The 25,809-nt window shown below is 40.8% G+C and overlaps 1 protein-coding gene across 1 annotated transcript; it reads left to right on the top strand.

Annotated features, from left to right (window-relative positions):
• Positions 1–221: 221 nt before the first annotated feature.
• On the top strand, positions 222–25,809 carry LOC108496580 (nodal modulator 1). The gene is made up of 31 exons (XM_017813418.1): positions 222–368; positions 651–740; positions 2,009–2,054; positions 2,489–2,589; positions 2,714–2,820; positions 3,006–3,078; positions 3,593–3,745; positions 4,902–5,039; positions 5,570–5,659; positions 6,280–6,385; positions 6,790–6,940; positions 7,426–7,603; positions 8,359–8,500; positions 9,331–9,462; positions 10,234–10,370; positions 10,647–10,734; positions 11,197–11,260; positions 12,410–12,505; positions 13,543–13,752; positions 14,056–14,138; positions 15,125–15,284; positions 15,408–15,534; positions 16,193–16,306; positions 16,953–17,080; positions 17,676–17,817; positions 18,639–18,722; positions 20,189–20,299; positions 21,619–21,720; positions 21,943–22,062; positions 23,013–23,105; positions 23,985–25,809. The coding sequence occupies exons 1-31, from the start codon at positions 237–239 to the stop codon at positions 24,114–24,116; spliced, it is 3,630 nt and encodes a 1,209-aa protein (XP_017668907.1). The 5' UTR covers positions 222–236; the 3' UTR covers positions 24,117–25,809.

Raw genomic sequence — 25,809 nt, 5'->3', positions numbered from 1 at the left:
TTCAGCCTGGGGCACAGATAATCCATCCTGACGCCATCCCCGGCAGTGGGATGGGGCTGGGGGATGTCCTGCGGGGCATCCCCGGGGAGCGGCCCCGGGAGCGGCCGCAGCCCTCCGGGCCGGCAGGGGGCGCCCCCGCGGGAGCGGCCCTTCCGGCCGCGCGGCGGCGGCGCTGACTCAGGGCGGCGGTGCCGGGGCTGGCGGTGCCCGTGAGGCGCCGGCGGAGCTTCGGGGCCATGCGGGGCCGGGCCGCGGCCGCGCTGCTCTGCGCGCTGTGCTGCGCCCTGGCGCGGGGCTCCGAGGACATCGTCGTGGGCTGCGGCGGCTTCGTCAAGTCCGACGTGGAGATCAACTACTCGCTGATCGAGGTGGGCGTCGCCGGCCCCGGCTGCCCCCGGGCCCCCCCGAGCGCTCCCGCCCGTGCCGCGGGCACGGTGCCGGTGCTGCGGGCTGGGGCCGGTGGGACTGCGGGTCTCCTTCCCTCGGGCCCGGGCTGTGCCTCGCTCAGTGCAGCTGCTCGCCGTGAACCTCGTCCTGCTGCCCCCGGGCACGGCGGGTGCTACTCTGTGAGAGCACCTGGTTAGACAGTGCCTGGTTCCGGCCTTCCTAGCCTTGTTTTAAAGCACCCTTGTTGTGTTTGCTTCTTTTAGATTAAGTTATATACAAAACACGGTACTCTGAAATACCAGACAGACTGTGCTCCGAACAACGGGTATTTCATGATTCCCCTCTATGACAAGGTAAGCCGCTGCACCACCTGCGCTGTCCCCTCTGTACTGCCCCCGCCTCCCCACCTACCGCCAGGGTAAACCTCAGAACAACACCCTTCCCGTGAAACCTTCGAATCAGGACATGATTTAGTGTGATTTGGACCAAACTTTCAGCTGTTTCTTTCTGTAAGGCAGCTACTTTATTTCTCAGTGCTAGTTATGCTGAGAAAAGCCTGGTAGCTGTAGCTGTGGTGTTGCATTTGTGCTGTTTATTGGAATGACTGCAGCACTGGGAGCCGTAGTTACTGCCAACAGCTGTGTGCTGCAGCTGTACAAATACTGCACAGAAAGTACAGGTTACTACAGAGTACAGCTAAAGCTTTCTGTTTTCTGGAAAGAGATGTTTTGATATGACTGAACTGAAAATAACTTGAATGACTAACTGCAGATATTAAAAATATCTTAAGGAAATAATGGTACAGGAAGCTCAGAATGTATCAGAAGTCTGATGTCTATTAGACTGGAAAGATGTTTACATTCAAATTAATTACAAGCTGCCCTCAGACAGTCAAAGTGGTTTGCTCTTTTAAAGAGCTGGTTAACGTAGGGATCAGAAGTAGAATCATAGAATGGTTTGGTTTGGAAGGGATCTTTAAGGATCATCTAGCTCAACCTCCAAATAATTCCTTCCCTTCCCAATCTAAGAATGTAAGATGCTTTCTGATCTCAGTGATTTCAGTCTTAGGCCTTTGAACCTTTCCATTCTGAACTTCAGAATATATGTGGCAGAACACGTTTGGTGGCCACTATAAAGAGGATCCCTATGCAGCTTAATAGCCTTTTGGAGCAGAGCTTTTAATAGGATTGAAGTTTTGTTGTCTCATGTTTGGGCAGAATGGTTGAGTTGGATCTCCTAGTGGAAATACTGAAGGCTAATTTAGAACCTTTAGAACCCATCTGTTGGGGCAGGTAGAGGTAGATTTGAACACTTTCTAGCACTGAGCTGCTTGAAGCACTTTCTAGCACTGAGCCAGGTTTGTTCTTGAAGTGGTATAAACACAGTGATACTTAATTTTTGCTCTTAGCTGGCTGGATGTGAGCCCAGCATCCTGGCCTGTCTGGGTAGATTTTGCTGCTTCTTTGAACAGAGTATCTGAAGTAAGAGGGAAGGAGAATGGTACACTTGAGTTTTGTGTTCCTCTCTGCAGCATGATGCTTGTGTTATGACTTTTTTTTTTCATAATTTAGCTAAATTGAATTTAGATCAATGTAGACAGTTATTGCTTTTTATTTTTTAGGGGGATTTCATTCTTAAAATTGAGCCTCCCCTAGGGTGGAGTTTCGGTAAGTGCTTATTTGTCTTCTTACAATAGGACAGTGTATCTGCAATGGGGGACTTATCTCTGACTTGCAGTTGGCAGAGAAAATCAAGCACTTTTCAGAACAGATGAGCCATAGTGTGTGGTTTCAATAACTGAAATGCACTTACTGTACCGGGGAAAATAGAGCTATATGGTAGACACTGACAAAGTAACCCTTGAACTGATTTGAAGGAATGTGTGTTTTTGACAGAAATGGCTGCAGCGGGAGGGGGGAAAGAGGATTTTCAGTCTCAGGATTTGGAGATGTTTAAACTTTGCTGGGGCAAGACTCCCAGAGCAACACTTGCATGCTTGGACTAATACATTTCTGTGACAGTTTTGTAAAGCTAAAGCAGAATTTCTTCATGATTGCTTTCTCACTAACTACCATGCTGTTTCATCGTTCTTCTGTTCCAGAACCAACCAGTGTAGACATCCATGTGGATGGCATTAATGACATTTGCACAAAGGGAGGTGATATTAACTTCGTGTTCACAGGGTTTTCTGTGAATGGAAAGGTTAGACTCCATTATCTTTATTTATTCCATCTTGCACTAATTCGGCTTTCGTAAAAAACATTCTGCTTCAGCTCTACAAGGTATTTTTTTCCATTTATACTCTTGTTTCTTTTTATTTTGACAGGTTCTCAGCAAAGGTCAGACATTAGGTCCTGCTGGAGTTCAGGTTGCACTGAGAAATGCTGGCAGTGACATAAACATACAAGCAACTATTACACAACCTGGAGGAAAGTGAGTGTGGGTGGTGCATACTTAATTAATCTGTTCATTTACACAAGATTCTTTCAATTCTGCCACAACAACTGGGATTGTAATAGTTCTGAAATACTTTTTCTAATATGTGTCTGAATTGTTTTTCTGTAAACAAACATTTGTGACTGTTTCTGAAGAGACATAACCCCTTTCTTGCCTTGCAGGTTTGCTTTCTTTAAAGTGCTTCCTGGCGAATATGAAATCTTTGCATCGCATCCCACCTGGATGTTGAAAGAGGTTAGAGCCTACAAAAGTTCTGTTTTGCCTGTTTAGGGAGGGTGGATCTGCTTGTCCTGATCAGTTAGTGTGAGGAAGGGTTTTTGTGAGTGGACAAGGTCAATGGAGTTTTCATACATTTAATTCAGGTAGTCAAGAAACTGCCCTGTGCAGACCCAGGTTGGAGGTAGTGAAGCCAGCCAGGGTAGGACTGGGAAATGAGTTCTTGCTTTCTGTCTTCTGATCCTGTATGTTTTGCAAGAGCTTGAATGTTGTAGCAGATGCTCTAATCCTTTCCTCTCAGACTGCTTACTTCCTGAGGAGCTCTGAGATCCTGACCATTTCCTGAATCAGTAAAGCGGGAAAAATACCATTTTGCGAAGTATCTTTGCTTTAGAGTCTTTGTGTTTTGAGTAGCCTGTGGACACTCTTTGAGTACTGCTGCCCTGGGCTCTGTTTCTGTTGTTGAATACACAGGGTCTGATTGTTATTTGGGTGCTGTGAGATCTAATGCCTGTATGTTTCTGTTTTTCAGGCAAAGACAGTGGTCCGGGTGACGAGTTCCAATGCTTATGCTGCCAGCCCCCTGATTGTCGCAGGCTACAACGTGTCTGGGGCTGTGAGGAGCGATGGAGAACCCATGAAAGGGGTCATGTTTCTGCTTTTCTCTTCTTCGGTCACTAAGGAGGTAATGGTCTATCAGTACCTTTTAATATGGACACAGATAAGAAGCAGCTAAATAGCTTCTAGATTCATATTGCCCTGATACTCATCTCTGTCCTTCGCTGAACTTGGCTTATAGAAAACATAAACTGTACAGCCCCTCAAGCTGTATTTTTGTGTTTGGGTTTTTTTGCACGTTTTTTATCTTTTTCCCCAACAAGACCCTTTTAGTACAATATTTGTATACATGCCGAGTTTCTTCTGACCTCCATGGAACTACTCAGACGTGTAACACAATAACCATCTTTTAAATGTTGGCAAAATTGAGGCTTAAGGTCTACATGTTTTTTTGGACACAAGAAATTAGAAGATTCTCTTAATGTCGACTCTTTTGACCTGTTTATTATTGTTTTCACACAACTGGATTCCTCAACAATCAGGCTGTTCAGGGGCATAGAACACTAAGACCTGAACTGAAGCAGGCAACAAGTGCAAAATATAGTATGTCCCACAGCATGTTATCGATATGTATATTCCCTGTGTGTCAGCAAGGTTCAGGGTTACAGTTTTAAGGTATTATTTTTCCAATATTACACCTTTTTGCACATTAAATATTGGTTAGTAAACGTGTTCCCTCGTGAGAATGATACTTCTCCATGGTAGAAGACCAGCATCCTGCACAAGGCACAAAGTGTTGCCAGACAAATCCTGAAATTCACTGTACAGTAGCTGTAATTTGTCTTCAGCATGAGGTCTTAATTGCTCTTTGTCCTCTTGATGGGAAGACAAAGTTCAACGGCTTCTGTTACCACCTTATGAGTGTGTTATGAAATGAGTGTGAAACATTTGTCATGTACTGTGATTTGTTCTGTGGAGCTCTGTTTTGTAATGTTAACCTTGTCCACAGAACTGAAGTCAGTTAATGTTAAGTCTTGCAGTGAACTCTGGGAATGTTGAATTTCCCAGTTTTCTGTTCTTGTTACCACAAAGTTCAGTATTGGCTGGTTTTGCCTCTTCTACCTGTACATGAATTTTAAGTCGTGTTATCAAACTTTGCCTCTAAATTGGTTTTATACTTGCCATCATTCATAGTTTAGTATTTTGAACCCTCCTACATACCCCCCAAATTGTCTTCTCTGTTTGACTCGAGAAAAAAGATTGCATTGTGTTTATTACCACAGGATGTTGTGGGCTGCAATATTTCTCCCGTGGATGGATTCCAGTCAAGAGATGAGTCTTTATCCTATTTGTGCAATGTTGTATCTAAAGAAGATGGATCTTTCAGCTTTCTTTCTCTGCCAAGTGGGAAGTACACTGTGGTAAGTAACTAGAAATTAATTGGTTGTCTATTCGGTGGGTTGTTAACTTTCATTTTCTAAACTAGAACGTGCAACTGCCACCTCCTCTCCTTTAAGCTCTCTGTTTTCTTATTTTCCCATTCCCTTTCTTGTGTCTGGGTGGTGTGGGAGCATGGTCCTCTGTGCACTGTCTAGAGTGATGGTCCTGCATTCTCAGTCTTTAGCTCTAGAAATGGGATCCAAACTTCTTTCATTCCTTTAAGTCCTTGTAGCAATCATATAGTCTCCTGTCTGTAAGCTCCTGCACATCCAACCCTCTGAGTAGAGGGTTACTTTTCCATCTCTTCTGATAATCTCATGGTTTCCATCAGTCTTGAAATATTACTGATATTTGTGTCTCCATCCCTCTGAGTTATTTTTTCTAGGAGTTTTGCAGCTCACTGGACCCTTCATAGAGGTGTCCGATGGTAATGAGGGCATAGAAAATGGTAAAGGAAAATCATTCTGTCATCACAGCTTCTTAGGGGTCAAAGCAATGTGTCTTCTTTCAGATACCATTCTACAGGGGAGAGAGAATCACCTTTGATGTTGCCCCGTCTAGATTGGACTTCCTTGTAGAACATGACAGTTTACAGATTGAGGTAAGGCCTGCAGAGGAAATAGTCTTTTTGTGCCACTCATTCCTGTAAAAGAATCACTGATTTTAGCAGAAAGCAGGTGTATTGTAGAAAAACTTCTTTGTAAGAAGTTGAAGATGCTTGTTTATACATACCTCCCTTGCACAGCAGGTACAAGACAATATCCAGTATTGTGCTGTGTTTCTATACTTTGGTCCTTTTTACTAGGAAGAAAGAAAATAGGGGAAAGCTGTCTGCTATGCTCCCTTTCATGTCCATGTTGCAAACAGGCAGTAATCTTTGAGGTTGCTTAAATTTTCTCATTCAGATTGTCACATCTCTGGAGAAGGGCCCATGGGTTTTTATGGTTTGCAGAGTGCCTTGTGTAATGGCAAAATGATCTGTTATTGGGCCCTTCTGAACTCTACTGAGGCAGATAAATTGAGAATGTGTGTGTTGTACTTAGGGGAACAGGATGCGTGGAGATCAATATGTACTTTCATTCTGATTATTCTGGTACATTCTTTTCCTAGAGCTAGAAATAAATTTCCTTTATGTGTGTATGGGGAGATAACAGTTGGTGTTGATTGCTGTGTGTTTGCATTTCCTGAGTAAAGACTAATGTTAACTGTTTCCCATTTCAGCCTGTTTTCCATGTGATGGGTTTCTCTGTCACAGGCAGGGTGTTGAATGGTCCTGAAGGAGAAGGAGTTGCTGATGCCACCGTGACTCTGAACAATCAGATTAAAGGTATGCAGTGCTTCTGATCTTTGTTGCTACAGGGAAGCTTTTATTAAGCTCATGATATGGAATTAAGCCTTCAGGATAATACACTACTTTTGTTGCAATGTATTTTAAATATTAAAGTGGTTTTCATGCAGTTGATTTGCATTTTCTGGTTTAGATGAGAGTGTTAGGTGTTCATTTGTTGTGCTGTTGAAAATATCTTAATGTCTTTCAACCATGTGCCAAATTGTACTATGAAATACAGAAACAAAGGTTGATCGAGTAAAAAAGCATAATGTCATTTCCTTGTTGTGCAATATAAATTTAAATTAATCTAAAGCAGTGCATGCCCTCTGGATCTCTTGATACATAAGGATAGGCAGTCAACACATGCTCTGCTTTTTAACTCTTCCTGTTATTTGTTGCAGTGAAAACAAAAGCTGATGGCTCTTTCCGCCTTGAGAACATAACAACAGGTACTTACACAATTCATGCCAGGAAAGAACACCTGTTTTTTGATACTATTACTGTGAAGATCGCCCCAAATACACCTCAGCTGGCAAACATCATTGCAACAGGGTAAGTACTGGTGGTGTGCTGAAAATGTGTGGACAGGGCCTTGAAATATGGCTGGTCCTTTCCCATGCCATGCCCAGGCTTGTGTGCTGTTGTCAGGAATGAAATGCTGCTCAAGAAATTCAAGGTAGATAGAACAGCATGAGTGCAGGGTAATGCTTTGTCCACAGTGTTTTGCTCAGTAATAGTTAAGGTGCTTAAAGTGATTGGGTTGGTGGTGAGGAAGAGTGAAGCAAGTTGCCAAAATGTAACATAACATCATGGTGACTTCCTAAAAGAAAAGATGTGTTAATTGTACAGGAGTGCACTTGCTCCACTGTGTTTGCTTGTAGCATCTCTGAAAGGAACACTTTCAGGAGAAATCCGTTCCAATTCAAGTGTTATTACCTTAACATAGTGAGGTTCACTTTTTAAGGAAGTTTTAAAACAAGTGTTTTTTTAGGATTTTTGTCAAATGTGGGTTCTGATGACTGGTATTTATTTGACAGATTCAGTGTGTGTGGCCGAATCTCAGTAACTCGTTTCCCTGACACAGTCAAGCAGATTAGTAAATACAAGGTAACCATGATACCTGAAGACAAAGACAAAGCAACACTAGTTACAACAGAAACTGACCCTCATGGAGCATTTTGTTTTAAGGCAAAATCGGGTACATACAATGTTCAGGTAAGAATGAGCTTCCATTTCTTCATTGTGGGACTATCGCGGTGTTTTAAAAGATTTTAAACATTTAATTTTTAAAATTTGAAAAGCTGAATTTAGATTTTTCTAGTCCCTTTCTCCTGTTTGCACTGTTTAAACAGTGACAGTTATTTGCTTTTTTTGTTTCCTTAACAAGCTGAGATTCCCATGCTCTTTGTCCTTTATACTTTTTAAAAGGAGATCAGGCCATTTGGGTTGTAAGTTCTTTTTTCTCTCTCGTCTTAGTCGTGATGTCTCTTAGATCACTTCTTATTATCTCCTGAGTCAAATCTGTAATATGTCCCTTTCTCAGGTGCCTGAATGATTCCTGGGATGACAGGTCACAGCAGAACCTGTAGCAGAATTCCCATGGATTTTGCATTGTGGCAGATAGCTGAGGCTGAAAGATGAGCAAGTGGGTGGTTATAAGGCCTCTAACTGTCCTCACAGACAGAGACATAGCCTCATGTAGAAGCTGCAGCACACCCTGGAGTGGAAGTCACTCAGACTTTTGAAACAGCTCTTTGGAGGATTCGTGGATCAGTTTTATTGTAGTTCTTTGGAGGATTTTTAATACAGGATTTTGAAAAGCATGTTTGAGAGGCTGGCTTTGCTTTGCCTGGGGTTTACAGTAAATTTCCATTTTCCAATTTCTGATAAATGGATTGAGGACAGCAGAGTGGGCGTATTTGGACTAGGATCTGAAAGCTGGTGATGTTTTGTTGTCATATACTCTACAGGTGATTATTCCAGAGGCTGAGACCAGAGCAGGATTGGCTTTGAAACCCAAAATGTTCCCTGTTACTGTTACAGACAGACCAATAATGGATGTGACCTTCTCTCAGTTTTTGGCATCTGTCTCAGGGAAGATCTCTTGTTTAGGTAAGCCCATTTTGAAAGTGAAGTGTCAATGGGAATGGAGAACTTTAGCACGGCACATGTGAATGGGTACAGGTCAGATCAAGACACTTGCTGTGCTTAGCCCCATCAGCAGGTGAGTAATTTTAACTTCCAACTCATAGATAAAGCAGCTCTTTTTTTTGGTCAATGTTATGGCCTAGTAAGGCATCTTAATAAAGTTTGGAGTAAAGTCATGTACCCATTTTTAGTACTTGCTAGGGATAAGCAAATATTCCTTTCTCAGGAAGGAATTCTGACCTGTTTTCCTTTCACAGAAGATGGGTAGATTTTGGAAGGAAATGCTCCTGACTGATACTAGGGGTACTGTACATCAGTCAGAGAAGTACTGGAGGTGAAAAAGATCTTTAAAAAAAAAGCAGTGCATGTAAAAACTCCAGAATAGATGCTCAAGCTGCTCACAGAAGCTTTCAATCTTTGTTCTCTTTCATAGGCTTTTTGTCTTTATTTTAGTCTGAAGTTCCTCTCTCATGCTATTTTCCTTGATTATCCACTGATTTCAACAGATGATGATTGGAGCCTGACTTTTGTCATTTTTGCCTTCCTTTTTCCTCTCTAAATCCTCTTTGCACTTCATGTTCTGTCTCTCAGGTGTTTAGTGGGCCCTGTAGTCTTTGCAGAGCGAGGTGATTTAATGTTGGCCTCAGGTTTTTACTTGCCATTAGATAAAAGAATATGATTAACAGTCTGAAAAGTTGTGCAGCATGCATAAAACCACTGGTAAGCGTGTGCCTAGGAAATAGGAGTAGAGTTTTAATTGGAAACATCCTCATGTTCTGCTCTTCCCTGCACAGACTTGTGTGGTGACCTGATGGTGACATTACAGTCTGTGAGCCGGCAAGGGGAGAAACGCACCCTGCAGCTCTCAGGGAACAGGGACTCAGTGTCCTTCACCTTTGAGAATGTGCTCCCAGGCAAATACAAAGGTAGGATCATGGGGAGCTGCTTAGAATGGTACCTTAATAGCTAAATTTCTGACTTAATCTGAACACTTCTGTTATTATCAATACTCTTTGCACTATGCCCAGCATTGAACTAGCTGTGAAACTTGAGAGAATTTGGAAAAATGCTATATAACAGTACATCAGGTTTTCTTAGTCTTGTGTGTTTAAAACCCTGTGTCAGCTTAAAGGTGACTGCTCCCCAGAGTTTTTTGGTCTGCATGACTGGTGAGAGAAGATGGGCTTTATCATGAACTGGCTTGTCCCAAGCCTCAGAACAGGGGCACACCCTAGTTCTGCTGCTTCCAGAGCACTGCTCCTAGTAGCAGTATGTCTTTTGGCCAGCTTACTTTGGCCTATGAAAACTGTTTTCCAGGCAAAGGTCTAGAAATATATAAAGATTGCTCTCTATACAGGAAATGGAATATCTTTCCACTGGGTTAAATTGGGTTGGGTTGTGATGTCCTCTAGGTTGTTTTGACTGTCACAATGGTATTGCACATTGAGGAGCCTTCCAGGGTGACCAGACTTCATTATTCCTTTTTATAGTATAGCTTTTCTGATAGGAAATGTGCAGCATTCCTGGTGATGCTGCAGTGCTGTGAGCCAGGTCTGTTATTGCAATGTCATTGTATATCTGGCTTTAAAGATTATTGTCAGGGAAGTTAGAGTGGTACAAGCTTTTTATACCACAAAACTTGCCCTTACTTACACAGTTTTACATTACTAAAATGCTTTGTGTGGCATGTATTCTAGTAAGCATTGTACATGAAGACTGGTGCTGGAAGAATAAGTCTTTGGAACTGGAAGTCATGGAGGAAGATGTGTCAGGAGTAGAATTCAGGCAGACTGGATATATGCTGAGGTGTTCTCTTTCTCATGCAATCACACTGGTATGTAGGAAACAAACATCCTTGTATTTTTTTAATGACCTTGTGCAGGTGGTTTGGATTATGCTTGGAATCAAGGCTTTCTCGTGCCTCTACAGGATCATACAGCACAGCAGCATTGACATTTAGAATGCTTTAAAATTTATCTCTTAGATTTGGTAAAATGGTCTTGTGATATGAGCTGCTATAAAAGAGATGCATTAGTGTATTTTTAGGCATATACTGTTTTCATTTTTTGTTTGGTAGTTACTAATAATGAATTGTGCTATGGCTTCACAGGAGTTTTATCAGGATGGAAATGGACCAGAGAATGTTGGTGTTTATAACCTGTCCAAAGGAGTGAATAGATTCTGTCTTTCAAAGCCAGGTAACAGCTCTAAAATGTTAGTTTAAAAAATGAAAAAGAACTAGTCAACTAATACTGCTGGGAATTTAAAAAAAAAATTCTGTTGTGGTTTCTGAGGTTTCTGAAAGGCATTGTCTTATTTATATTTGTATATAAAAAGCCTGTTCTAAGTTTTTAGAATTCTCCATTTCTCCTGCTATTTAGTCCTTCACCTAAATCAAGATGCCAGAAGTAAAATATTACTGTTTTTTTCTTGGTGATGGACCTTAATCTATGATGAGTGAAGATCATCTCAAAATTATCTCATTTGTATGGGTTCTATTTGCCAGTCACATCAGAAAGTGTCTGTGTGAAAGGCAATACTCACATAGTCGAATTTTATAGTTGTTTCTGTACCTCTGGTCTCATTTGATCTTGAGAATTGAGCCAACATAGTAAGCTTGAATTTTTTCAGCAGATCATTCTTTGGCTTAATGTTTACAGGTGTTTATGAAGTGACCCCACGTTCCTGCCACCAGTTTGAACACGAGTATTACACTTATGACACGTAAGAGTGTAATCTGTTTATGATCTTATGCCTCTCAGCATGCTTTTTCATAAAGCTGCCTTCTGCTGCAGCTGCTTGCTTTCAGCAGTTCAGGATGTGTTGCTAGGACTGTCCAATAGAGGGAAGCTTTAGCAAGTTGTATCAAATGTGTTCTCTTGCCCTTTCTATTTTAAAAAAAAACCCAAAATCAACTTGCCCTTTCTATCTTAAAAAAACCCCAAGATCAACTAATGATAGGCTTTAAAGATGCTTTTCTCTCTTTAAATGAATATTTTTGTCAGCCTTCTGTCTAGTGTTGGGTTTTCTTTGTAACGAAGAAGAGTTATTTCAGTGAAAACTGTTGATCACTTCTGAGAGCTGAAATGCAAAAGATAGGACAGTAAGTTTAATAAGAGGCTTAGACCACCACTGCACATCACTAGTGCCAAATCTCTGGTGATTTGATTCTACTCACCCCATTTTTTGCAAGCTGAGGAAATATTCACTCTAATCACAAGTAAAGAGTGCTAAAGAGTGCTGATCTTCCTAACTCAGCCAAGTTTTATTAGTTATTTATAGAATGTGGTCTGGTGATGTGCTTAATGGCGCTTTGCTTACAAGGAACAAAGAGGATTTCTGCTCTCAGGCCACTTCTCATTCATGAATGTGGCAGAAAACAAATTCAGCATTAAAATCTGATTATCTTCTGTTGTGTTAGTGAATTAAAAGTACTTAAAAGAGAGATATACTAAACATGAGAGCTGGCACAAGGTGATTGAATGGATAGAAGCAGAAACCTTCTCTTGGCAGCAAAGCACCATTAGACTTGAGGCATCTTGGTGATCTGTGTCTAATATGACAAACTTCTGAGTGTCCTTCTGTGTAAAGGGATTGCACATATGAAATCAATCAAAGCAGCTTTGGCTTGAGAGGAAGCAGGAGGCACAAAGGAAGGAGTTGGTTTGGCCAGTGTCGTTTGGGGTTTAGAGCTGGAAAACGCTCCCTTTCCTATATGTGATCATCTCAGCACTGCACTTTGCTGTGTGATTTCTGTATTGTCTTTTATAAAGCATTTCAGTCCTGGGGGTGGGAGCACAAACTCTGCTAAGTAAGATTTGGTTATTTAGGAGGGGGGCCTTGAATTCATCTCTTTGTTCCTTTGATTTACAGGTCCTCTCCCAGCATACTGACGCTCACTGCAGTTCGACACCATGTCCTTGGCACGATTGTAACTGATAAACTGATGGATGTGACTATTACCATTAAGTAAGAGCAAAGAAATCTTGGGCCTATAAAAAGTGGAAGAAAAAGACATGGCTCTCATAAAGCTTTACTCCAGTTTTAATACTGCAGTGTCTGCTTTCTAAGGGGATGTTGTCCAAGTCTAGACTGCAAGAGGTTTTTATGCTAAGATGTGCTTTGAGTTCGAGATAGTTAAATAATTTCCAGCCCTCAATTTGAACATTGTCTCTTCATTCTAATATAACCCCTCACTACTTGTATGTCATGGTAAAAAGGAATGATTTTCTGAGTTTTTATACACTTTAATGAACTGACATTTCAGAATTTAGAGGGTATTGTTTTAGCTTAGGTCTGAGCTTTTTAGCTCTGGTATCTATTTTTTTCCTTTTTTGTTTCCTCAGAATGAGAATCTGCTGCTTTAGAGCATTGTTGCTGGTGTGAAGAGGGTTATAAAAGGAAAACCGTGCAGAGTGATTACACACTAATGCACCAATTTGTGCTTAGCTGAACAGACAGCTCACTAGGGAGCACTGATTTGCTAACAGCTTTAATTGTATGAGGTGCCAAATCTGCCTGGAAGTGTCTGATAATGATGAGTGTTTTATTAATGCTCTGCTGATGGCTACTTGTTCTAGACTATGGGTTCTCAAACTTTTTGAGTGTAGAAAACCTCTTTTCAGAGAACATTACCTGCAGAGTATTGCCTTGAGTTCTCCGTGTTTAATGAACCTATCACTGCAACTGCTGGGCAACCTCAGCAGCTGGAAAGGAAACACTGAGACAGCAGAATGGTTATAGTGTGCTGGTGCAGGATTTGTGAGGGCTGTAAGTAGGTAGGTTACCTGTAGCCCCTATGAATGACCGTTTCTTGTAGTAAGATTGATATAAAGGTTAAAGGTTTTACTTATGCTTGGAATAAACAGCACAATAAAAAAAAAAGGGTTTAAAAAATATCCTGGGACTGTTCTGCTGTGGTATAAAGGCAGTAATTGACAGGTACAACAAGCTGTTATCCCTCCGTATGGAAGGAGATGATTTTGTTTTCTCCTCCATGTTTTCAGGTCATCCATTGACAGTGAACCTGCCTTAGTTTTAGGGCCCCTGAAATCCCTACAGGAATTACGGCGGGAGCAGCAGCTGGCAGAGATTGAGAGCCGTCGACAGGAGAGAGAAAAGAAGGGGCAAGAGGAGGAAGGAACAAAACCCCCAGTGCAAGAAATGGTGGAGGAGCTCCAAGGACCCTTCTTATATGAATTTTCATACTGGGCAAGGTAATACCAAGCCCCAATGGACAAGCTGTATTTTTTGTGCTGTTGTCTGGTGTTTTTACTAAACAGAATAGTGATATAATTCCATATAGGAAAGAGCTACTCTATAGCTACCTGTGCCTCTTCTTGCTGACTGTCAGCTAAATGGAAATTAGTACTGCATAGCAAGGATTTTGCTTAACCTGTTGTTGATACTTTTTTCTTGGAGTATTTAGATGGATTCTTGGGTCAATGTGCCATACTCTGTTACACATGAGAGCTACTAATTTGGTTGTCTTCCAATTATATCTAATTTGTGTTTTACAGGTCTGGAGAGAAAATTACTGTGACACCATCATCAAAAGAGCTGCTTTTTTACCCACCTTATGTGGAAGCATTTGTTAGTGGAGGTAAATATAAATAATTTGTACTTTGAAAGGAGTAGATTTTTAAGGCAGAAATGTATCCTTATAGATAAACATATGGATAACTCTTCAAAGGTAATGTTAGAAAAGTTTCAGTTGCAACTATTTCTTTGGGCCAATTTCATTCTGGAATTCGGAAGCATGGCTATTTGACAGAGGGTGCAAGTATAGTTTTTATCAGCAGGATATGCTTCCAAGTGCTGAAAAACCACCTAGCACAAGAGGAGGGCTTAGGTTTTTGGATATTACACCAGATTTGGAGAATTGTTCATATTACTGTCATCTAGAAAAATAGTTGTGCAAAACAGTGTTTGTATTTTGAGTTTGTTACCGAATTCAGGTTTCTGTTGCGTTTTTTTAGCCAGTAAAAGTATTTACCAAAAAAAGTGAACTTCAGAATTGTCAGGGTTATCATCAGTTGATTGATGCTACTTGTTAAGTCAGTGTCCACTTTGCCCTCAGATTCCTAAGTGGACACACTTTGTTTGAGATCACTAGGAAATGTTTGGTGCCTCTTTCTATGTGACTCTTTGTTTGCACATTCTAAATACATTGGAGGGGGGGAAAATGAAATTTTAATTAATGTCATTAAACATGACACATGCTGACCTAAATTTTAAGTCAAAGAATGTGGTCAAAGTTCAGTGTATTGTTTTCTAGAAGGAAATATTGCCATCATCTCCATGTGGCTGCAGTATATGTAACTTAATGAATCTTCCAACCACTTAGGAAATCCAGAAGGTTTACTTTGGAGGTGTGCTTATAGCTTTGAAACTATTTTGTTACTGATTTTGGCAATGTTTAGATGTTTTAAGACATGTTGAGAGGCCGTAAAATTGTGTGGGTTGCTCTCTTATCCTAAGGTAAAAGGACATCAGCTGATCACTTTGGAAGTAGTTAAACTCCTGCTGTAAGCCAGTGTGTGGTTTTGACTTTCTTGTTTGTCTTAAATCCCCTTTGCAATGACCAAGAGAGTTGTCCCGGAAAGCTGATAGAGATTCATGGAAAAGCAGGCTTATTTCTGGAAGGGCGAATTCATCCTGAGTTGGAAGGTGTCGAGATTGTCATTAGTGAAAAGGGGGCAACTTCCCCACTCATCACAGTTTTCACTGATGACAAAGGTGCCTACAGGTAAATAACAGATTTCTTTTGATCTTTTGGATTCTTTAGTTAAAACACAGTGATAACTTGACAACATGTATGTGATATGCAAGTGTTTTTTTAAAGCAAGTTCTGCTTTCCCTTTATATGAAGTGTTGGGCCACTCCACAGTGACTTGGAATATACAGTTACTGCTCAGAAGGAAGGTTTTGTTTTGACTGCAGTAGAAGGAACAGTTGGAGACTTCAAAGCTTTTGCTCTTGCTGGTGTGACCTTTGAGGTAATGTGCTAAACACTTTGGGTTCTGAATGAATAGTGTGTGCAGTTAGAGCTGGACAGGCAAGGAAGTTAACCCATGTCTTCCAGCCAAAGACAAAGGGGCGTGGGATTTGGGGATAATTTATTTTTATGGGGATAATAATTTTTGTCATGGGGAAACAAGTCTCAGTGGATGAGCTCAGTTGTAGACTATGACTTGCCATGTGGAAGATAATTTTCAAGGCTTATAGAGTGAAAGTTAGAGCCTGCAGTCCAAAAGACTGGCTTTATTTGCTTTTGTAGAATTGGACCACCTTCTTTTAATGACTTTTATCCCTCAAGGTGATATTTTCATGTACAGTCTGGTCCAACTACTGCCTGGTTCCAGTCTTTGGGATACTTTGTTCTGGCCCCCCGGCATGTTCTCTGAAGTGACAGAGAATGACTGCTGTGGTGGCACACGGTGTGTGCCATGGCTGTGAGTGCCCAGGTGTTGAGAGCAGAAGGTTCTGCAGCCCTGTGGTCTGGCCAGAGGGGATGCACTGCAGATGTTAGTTCTGCCTACAGCTGAGTGCTCAGAGCCAGCCCATCTGTGCACGCTGCAAGGAGCTTCTGAATTGAACCCTTCCTCATAGAGCAACCCTCTCTTACACTTACCATTACTGATTTTGCAAAACCAGATCAAATCAGAGGATGACCAGGCTCTCGCTGGAGTTCTCTTGTCTCTCAGTGGAGGGGTATTTCGGTCCAACCTCCTGACCCAGGATAATGGCATGCTGACTTTTTCCAATCTGGTGAGTTGGAATTGATTCTTCTGGATGTGGCTGCACATGTGATGCTGTGCTGCTTTGCCCTCCCAAATACAGATACTATCAATTCTCCTGAGTGGCAGGTCTCCTTTGAGCCCACAATGGAGATGTAGATCCCTGAGAGTGGACAGCACTGGAAATCTTAGCAAGTGAAAGATGTGAAATCTAACATGGCAAGAGATTTCTCCCCGACAGGTAGCAGATGATGTTGATTGATCTCAGTTACTAATTTGCAGTCTGTAAACATGAAGCAAGCCATGTTGATGATCATTTGAGAGTCTTTAGAGCAAGGAAATCTAATTAGATTATTGATCTGTATATGTGTGTAGACATGCCTGAACAGTTTCCTTGCAGACATCCTTCTTTAGTGGTCACTTTCCTGTCCTTGTGATAAGGTTTTAGGGCTGTAGTTTCCTTTCTCTCTTCAGACTTTGTCACCTGGTGGAGTTCCATTGGTTTATTGTCCAATGTGCTCCCTGCTTTTCAGTGCTCACATTGTACGACCAGTTTAACCTGTGATTGGAACAGAGAACTTCAGCTCCTCAGGGAGCGCTTGCAAAGCCTATTTGTTTGGAGTTGGTGAAATTTTGCATCACTGTGAGTAAACAGCTTGTTTTGTGCCTCTTTGCAGAGCCCAGGGCAGTATTATTTTAAACCCATGATGAAAGAATTTCGCTTTGAACCGTCATCACAAATGATTGAAGTGCAGGAAGGACAAAATCTTAAAATTCGGATAACTGGGTACAGAACAGCTTACAGGTCAGTAGAGCTGGAATGCCATGCAAAATGCTACAGGCTGTATCAGGAGGGATTATGCCAAATGTGTGGGTTTTTTGTAGCACACCTCTATTCTGCAGGTTTGGAGGAGACTTTCGAAGGCACAGTTTTACTTTGTTATGCTGTGGATAAGTACTTTCATTAGCCTTTTTTCATGGATGTGGGTATATAGCTAAGCTCAGCTGGCAGGGCTACAGAGAGAAATATTGCTGTGAAAGCACTGTGTCAGTGGCTTGTGCTGCATCCAGTGGGAGGGGAGAGGACTATTCTAGGTATGGTAGATCAATTCAAATATCTGACTTCCAGATCCTCCCTTTCCTTGCCCTCAGGGGTAAGAAAGAGTTGCTGTTCATGGAAGTTAGGGAACTTGGACTCCTGAAGTTGTGCTCTGAACTGCAGTGAATTCTAATGATTTAAACTGTTTTACATACACATTATGAATTCCCCTTTTCCTCTCTGTGCTATGCTAAATACATTAAGCAATTTTCCCATCAGTTATAACTGTAAAATGTCTTTCAAATGTGCATTAAAACATCGTCTGCACATCTGTAGCAACTGGTTCTCTTTATACCTCTAGCTGTTACGGCACAGTTTCTTCTTTAAATGGAGAGCCTGAGCAGGGAGTCTCAGTGGAAGCTGTGGGACAGAAGGATTGTAGCATCTATGGAGAAGACACGATAACAGATGAAGAGGGCAAATTCAGGCTACGTGGCCTTCGGGTAAGGATTAGAACACTCTCTGTCCTTTACTTGATAAAATGTGTTCTGTTAATTAGTCACTGATTTCTGTTTTCCCATCACATTTGCTAGCTCAGATTCCCTTGAGTCTTTGTGTGTGAGGAAACAGTGTCATGTAGAGAACATTCAGTCTAGTAAAAGGGGGAAAAACTTGTGTAAGTCTGTGGAACATAATGGCAGCAAATTGTGGTGCCCTCCCACAAACACTGAGCAGTTCATGGGACATGACCTGAGCCCCTGGTCAGTACTGAGTGTGTCTGACAGGTGTTCAGGTGATAGAGCAGGGAATTTTATTAGGCAGAAGAATTTGGGGAAGCATTTAGTTTCCCTTGTGAAAATGCTGCCAGCCTATTTTTAGCAGGGTGTTGGGTGTGTGTATGATGTTGATTGCACAGCATGTATGTGAAGGAAGCTGTTCTGCAGGAAATATGGAAGCTGAATTTACAGGACCATTATGTATGGAATAAGCAATTTGCTGAAGCAGGAAGCAGGTTTTAATCCTGTTTATGTGTTTTCTTTCTAACTAAAACACTTCACAGAAGCTGATTTCTTTTAATACTGTGATGTAACAAACCAGTGCAAGTCCTGTGATAGCCCTTTCTTATTTGCTGACAGTAAACACCCCTAATAGTGCTATTGAGTTAAATTTTCTATTTGGGATTAAGAAAACTTTAACTGCACAGAGTTAAATCTGTTGGGGTTGTGTATCTTAAATGGAATGTTAGAAAATTCTGTTACTGCTGTCTAAAATTAAAGTATGTATTATTCAGTGTTGGGATTTATCATCTGAATGTTGCTTTTAGCCTGGTTGTGTGTATCATGTCCAACTCAAAGCTGAAGGCAACGATCACATTGAAAGAGCTTTACCACAGCATCGGGCCATTGAGGTAATTTTTTTTTTTTTGGTAGTATCACTTAAATATGAAATGCATCTGTCTAGGCATTATGCCTGTTCTGTCAGCAGCAATGTAGTGAATGCATTCTGTTTAGACAAGTGCCTTTCAGCAAGTTAGCTCCCTAAATATGGGCCCCATATTGTGTTTCAGCACCATAGCTCAAAATAAAAAGTGAGATAAAGCCCAAACAGTAAACAAGTGAAAAGGATTCTTTCACAGTCATAAAAGCTATACATCCAGAAACAAGAGAATAAATATATAGAATACCTTTCAACATTTCTTTATGACTTGGAACAAAGCAGTAGTTGACTTGAGGATGTCATAAATTGCCATATTATCCTATCTTTGTATTTAGTTACAGATTGATACATTTTTACGTTTTATTTGGTCCAAATCCTACAGTCTTGGTGTGGGTGAAATTGTCATTCAGATTAGCAAGTCTTTATAAAATTAATAATACCTTTGAATTAAAAACTGATGGAATCTTGTTAAGTATTCCTCCATCCTTACAGATCCAGATTAGCTGCCTTGCACTTATCTCTTGACATCCAACAAAGGTTAATTAGCCTTGTTAGTTGTCCAGAGCTTTTCAGTCATTATTTGAGCTCAGGCACCTGCCTGATCAGAGTGCCCTCCTTTGCAGCAAAACAGAAGGGCAAAAATCTTTCAAGTCCTTAGTGTCTTCTTGCTAAGAGTCCTTGCTGGTTCAGAAGGGGAAGAGAATGGATACCCACATTCCAGAAGATGAAGGTTCTGTGCTTCAAGTGACAGCTCTTCACAGTAGCCTTTGCTAATCCTACCCTGGCAAGCCTGCCATTGTCTCCTGGAGGGGGAAGTGTTTGAGACACCTGCAGGAAAAATGTTCAGCCTCAGTGGCACCAGACTGTGGCCCCTGACCTAACCATAACCTGTCTGTTACTATAGTTATTGTTTGAGTAAATGTCTTTCCTTACTTGGATCTGATCAGAGTTAAGGTTTAGAAACACAAATGTTTTGTGTTTTAAACACTTGAAGAATATAAAGTTATGTATTTTTGAAGTAGGTTATATTATGATATGAGCATATTCCTCATTAATCAAGTGAATAAAGATCCTAGCACAGTAATATGCATGTCTCAGCACAGATGCAAAATACTGAGACCAGTGTTCTGAGATCAGGCAGTTCTGTGTGTACCTCAGCCTCTTCCAGAATAGTGTGTGCCTTTGATACTTCCATTTTTAGTTTAGTTTGATGCCATGAGCCTTGTGCTGATAATGTCGGCAATTGGAAGCTGTGCACTCTGGAGGACAAGAACTTGCAATTGGAAAGCCTTCAAGTTTCCATGTGGTTCCTATAGAACAAAATTCACTTTTGATTTAAAATGATAAGCAATATTTGTGTGGTGTTGACAGGTGTGTTACTGTCCTCTGTTAACTGCTCCTCTGTTGGTGAAAACATGACTGTTTTTTACATTGCAGGTTGGGAACAGTGACATTGATGATGTAAATATTATAGCATTCCGGCAAATTAATCAATTTGATTTAAGTGGAAATGTAATTACATCTTCTGAATATCTCTCCACATTATGTGTAAGTTCAAGCCTTTCATCTTTGCCAAGTGTATTTGTTACTGCTTTCACATTGGGTGTTTGTGCAGGATTACTGGAAATTGTTCAGTGGCCAGAGAACACATTTAATTCAAATTAGAACTAATATTTTAATGATGGTGAATTTGAATTCCAGATAGAGTAGCAGTGTTCCTGACTGCTTTGCTTTAATATTTCCATTTTTAATGGGAATATGTTTGAGAAATACTTGATTGGCTGTAAATTTTGGGATCTGCTTCCCTGATGAGGGATGGTCTGTCTGTAGAGGTATCAAAACACCAAGGGTGAAACGAGTCCTTTGTGTCAGAGAACTGTACTAATTCCTGAAACACCTGGAATTTTTGACCTGCATGTCTGATAGCAAGAAGGTGCCAAATGAATGCAGTAATACCGTAGGACATGTGAATTTAAAAGTATAGTTATAAAAGACAGTAGTAAAGCTGAAATTTCCAAAATTCAAAAGACTGTACTGGGATCCAAAAAAATTGCTAAACACCTGTGATCCTTTTGGCTCAGGGTGTAAATGCTGGAAGTGTCTGCAAGAGGTGTTAATGGGGTAGGAGTTATAGTATCATTTCTCGTGTTTAAAAGCTCCTTGAAATGTTACCTACAAATATAAATGCGGTGCCTGGATTTCTTTCAGACTAGTCTGTTGTGCATCTCACCTGCCAAGATCTCATTGCTAAGCTGATGGGTTTTTTGGGAGACATCCAAAGGATCCAACGCTTAGAGCAGGTGTGAAGGGAAAATTTATCATATCACTGAAGAGCCCCTGAGCATGTTTCCCATATTTCTGGGGAAATTTAGACCCTTGCAGTTCAGTCTTAAGGCAGTAGGAATTGATGTCAGAATTTGATTATATGTAAGTTATCCAAGCCTGTGCCTGTTCAATATTAGGTGGGATCTTGTGTTGCACATAAATGCACGTGTGCTGTTGGTGGGTCCATATCATCACCCTGCCTTTCAAAGCAGAAATTTTTATGTGCTGAGATCTGAGACAGACACAAGTGAGCGGTTTTGTGATCCACAGCACAGACTACTTTTCATATCACACTAGATATGTGAAAATGTCAGACATCGGTTGTTCCTAAATATTTCAAGTTCTATAAAAAGACTGTTTCTGTGACTTTTTACATCCCAGATTCGAACATTTCCAGGTGTCCTACTTGACAACTTTCTGTTTACTTAAACACGTGATGAATTTTGAAGTGCTTTTATCCCTGAAGATGTGGGATGTCTAAGTTATCTATTGTGGTGCAGGCTCAGAAGTATCTGGTTTGTGCTTTCTTCTTTCACTTATAGGTGAAGCTCTACAAAAGTGAAAACCTTGACAACCCAATTCATACAGTCAACTTAGGCCTATCCTTGTTTTTCCATTTCCCACCACTGCTCCGAGATGGAGAGGTAAGAACATGGCTGGAAAATTAGCTTAGCTCGTTTCAGGTTTTTTCCCTGAGGACCATGAAGTGTTATTTCTGGTGTGCCTGCAGGACTGTATTCTTGCTGGGCTAACCCCTGTCTTGGAAGATTTGAATCCTGTTTAACTGACTTTTGCCTTTAAATGTGATTTTTGTCTCAGACTGCTCCAGATGCTGCAGCCTGAGTGTATTTTTTTTTTATCCACAGAATTACGTGGTGCTCCTGGATTCTACATTGTCTAAATCACAGTATGACTACACCCTGCCTCAAGTTTCTTTCACTGCCATTGGATATCACAAACACATTACACTGGTTTTCAGTCCCACTGTAAGTACAAAATGCTTCAGTGTTCACCTTGGGAGCAATATCTGGTGGTACAGCCTGCATATATTTTGTGCTCTTGGCCAAACTTTCTATAAGTGTAAATATAAAGAGGTTTATGAGGGGCATTAAAAAGTGACAATGAATTTGGATTTGGCCACATTTAAGGCCTCAGGCAGGGATGTTACCTGGTAACCTGGCATGTTGTGGGGGGCAGGTAAGGAGGTCAGGAAGGGTTGTAGCTGTGACACTCACTGAAAGGTTGCAGTAACTGGAGAGTGAAGGAGAGAGATAAGGATTGTTGTCCGAATCCCTTTAAAGACTTTTGTGTATATGAAAGTGTCACAACGCCAAAAAGAGAGCTTTAGTTATTGGAGCTGAGGTAGAGGGTAAAACAGAGGGGTTTCAAACCAACATCAGAGGAAATTTGTCGCTTGAGAGAGAGAAGGTGTGTTCTGAACAGGACAGTCCATTTAGTGAGGTGTTCATTCTGTAACACTTGAATGATCTGTTTCTCTTCTTTGCTGCATGTTCAGATGCCGGTGGAACATGAGGGAAACATGAAACAGGAGTTAGAAATGAAGGATGCAGATGTGCCTGAAAGGTTTTGTGCTAGTATGGTTGCTGTAGTGGTATCCTTGGGATCATAGAGGTTTGGGCAGCAGGTGACAGGTAAATCAAAGCACACCAGGCTGACTGTGGAGACTGACCATCAGTGAATTAGCTTTACAAAACAGCAAACCCCAGGAAGAAGGTAATACATGAGTGAATCTCATCCAGAGGACTTGCTTTGAAGGGGAAGGTAAAGTAAATCTTAGAGCAGCACTTGGAAGCAAGTCAGATGGGATGGGCTGGACATGCCACATGATCCTATTGCTGATGTTGCTTTGAGCTGAGGGATTTCACAGTTGACTGTTTAAAAACAAAATAAAATCCGTGGTCTGCTCTGTTTTCAGAGAAAGCTGCCTGAACAAGACATTGCCCAAGGATCTTATATTGCATTACCACTGACACTGCTCCTGTTGTTGGCTGGTTACAACCATGATAAGGTAGAGCATGGGCTTTTTTGCTCTTATCCAAATACTCTTGTCCTATGAGTGAATATGTTGTACTCTGTCAAGTGGGGGTTTGTTGGGTTTTTATCCAAAAAGAGAAGCAGTGAGTCACCTTTTGTGACTTGTTTTAAGAAAAGTCACAACACAGCTATGTTTTGGACAAATACTTTCCTTTAAAAAAACTTAGTGCGAAGCTGAGTTCCAGTGCTGTGGCTGAATTTTGGCTTCTCATTTGGTGGATCTGAGAAAAAATACAGCATTATTCAAATTCAGATAACCAGACTCCGTGATAATAGGAATGAAAATAATAATTATTTTATTGGCTTCAGGAATGATCAGACTGGAAAAAATCTTGCAAGTCCTCGAGTCTGGTCTCTTTAGCTTTACACCCTCCCTAGTCCAAAGCTCTGAAGAGGAATACAAATACCTGCTATATAATCCCCTGTTTGTTAACAAGCTATGCTCTTCTAGTCTTTTCTGATGTGTCTGTGCAGTTTGATTTCCTCTCAAACATGGGTAAGAGAGCGCTCAACATTAGATTTGCCAGGTTTTTCTACAGTGCCACTGGAACTGTCTCCACTGAAAATAGCAGTAATTTCTAGACTCAGGACTCAAACTACTGTTCTTGGCTAGATGACTTCAGGAAAGAAGGTGACTGACAATCACTTCAGGTTTGAATTATCAGGAATTCCCAGAAGTTTGGTTTTAATTCCTCCCCAAGATTTGCTGCCTTATTCTGATATCTTAGTAGATGTGCCATTTATGCAATAGATTCTGTTTGTGAGGGGCTGCACAAATGTTCTAAAGAACATTATTGTTCAGACCTTACATACCACCTTAATCACAACTCGCTGCCCTTTTTTTTCCCCCCAGCTTATTCCCTTATTGCTCCAGCTGACAACCCGACTGCAGGGAGTCCGTGCTCTTGGCCAGGCAGGTTCTGACACTGGTGGCTCAGAGGATGCCAAGAGACAGACGAAAAAACAGAAGACAAGACGGACGTGAGGTGAAAGGAATGATTGTATGAGGTGGTGCTCTGTCAAACTGGAGTGTGAGGGAGCAAAGCCACTAAAATACATTTTTTTTGTTGAATTTGCAGACTTGACATTTTCGTTTTTGCTACACGAGCGCCGTTTGTCACACTAGCTCCATTTTGGTTGTAAATTTTCTATGGAGTCCATAGATTTCCTTGTTGTAAAGTGATGAAATGAGTGCCTCTGCTGTAACTGTGAGTGCATCTCCCATACTTGAAGACAATTAATGCTTTATTTTTTCAGTGGAACAGGTCATACTGTCCTCATTAATGATTTATAAAAGCAATGGTAATAGACTACTTGATTTCACTCTCAGTCTCTAGATTTTGGGATTATTTTTCCTTACCTTTTGAAATACCCACTTTAAAGAAGCAGCACGTAGGGATCCTACTAAATCAGTGGTGCTTGAAACAAAGTTTCAGGGGACATAGCTGGACTGGTGAATTATGTCATTGTCACTTCCAGTTCAGCAGCTTGACTGAAGAGTGTCATCTGCACAGCTGTGATTTCAGTTCTTGTCCAGTGATTGTTATCTTTGATTAAGTTTTTGCCCAATGAAGACAAATTCTCCATGTCAGGTAAGGTTAGTTGTTAATGATCAGGTAAGTTCTGATGATCCTGTTGCAGAAGCAGTGTTCAAATTTCAGTTTCAGTGTGATCTCTTTTTAGACCTCTGGTATTCCTGAGGTGGCTCCAGCTGGCTACACTGTTCCTTCCAAAGCTGTACTGTGGTGTTGGTGATACCCATTTGCCCATGATGGTCACATCTCCTGCCCAGGCCATGCACAGCCTTTTTGCCAATTCATGACTGATTTATTTTTATCTTTTTTTACCTTTTTTTGCCTTTTGGTTTTTTTTTTTTTACTATAAGAAATGTGAGCTTTTTGAAATCTCCAATGTGTACAGTCCCAACAATGTAGTCTGTGATAAATAACTGCTTCTTACAGGCTATCTTTTGATTCTTGCTTGAAGTAGGTAGTTGGACATACACAGTTTAAATATTAATGGGGCTTTTTATTGACAAATACTATAAAGGTTAACAGAGCATTTGAAAGATGTACATAAATGCCTACAAATATTGCAAAGACGTTGGTACTGCCAGTAAGTGGCAATGTTTCTCTTTTACAGTACTTGAAATAAAGTCCCTTTACATTTAAATATTTAAGCTTACAAACCCTACCATTCTTAGAAATTTGGATGCTAAAGGTTTTATGCTTGTTTTGTTGGCACTTTGCAATAGTTTGGGCCTAAATAATTAAAATTTCATTCGGTGATCCTTCCAGTTTCTCAGAGGGAAATTTTGTCAAGATCATAATAAGAATGAAGAGTGTTGAAAAGTGTGTATGTATAGAGTTTGAGATGCAGCTCTAATAAATTATCATGCTCTCTATTTAAAGACCTGGAATTTTATATTGCTGTGATGAAATATATGGGGAAAAAAACGAGGTGTTGTAAGACTTATAATAAATTGTACATTTTCAATACATCTTTAGCTGGTGAATTTTAAAAAAGCTACTGCTGCTCTGGGGGAATGTATGAGGAAGAAATGCACATGTCCATGTGCCTTGAAAGAGTACCAGGTATTCTGATCTCTGAACTGTGAGACTTGCTGATGATTGACCTTAAGCATTGAAAATGCTGTTAATAAAAAGAAAACAAAAAAA

Source organism: Lepidothrix coronata, unplaced genomic scaffold (genome assembly GCF_001604755.1).
Source record: "Lepidothrix coronata isolate B3197 unplaced genomic scaffold, Lepidothrix_coronata-1.0 Scaffold41, whole genome shotgun sequence".
NCBI classification, from domain to species: Eukaryota; Metazoa; Chordata; class Aves; order Passeriformes; family Pipridae; genus Lepidothrix; species Lepidothrix coronata.
This window is presented reverse-complemented; position numbering and strand designations above follow the sequence as displayed.

Coding starts and splice junctions, on each gene's coding strand:
- LOC108496580 (XM_017813418.1), top strand. CDS start 237: ATGCGGGGCCGGGCCGCGGCCGCGCTGCTCTGCGCGCTGTGCTGCGCC. Junction 11,261..12,409: donor GAGTATTACACTTATGACAC/GTAAGAGTGTAA, acceptor TTTGATTTACAG/GTCCTCTCCCAGCATACTGA. Junction 16,307..16,952: donor TGCTGACTTTTTCCAATCTG/GTGAGTTGGAAT, acceptor GCCTCTTTGCAG/AGCCCAGGGCAGTATTATTT.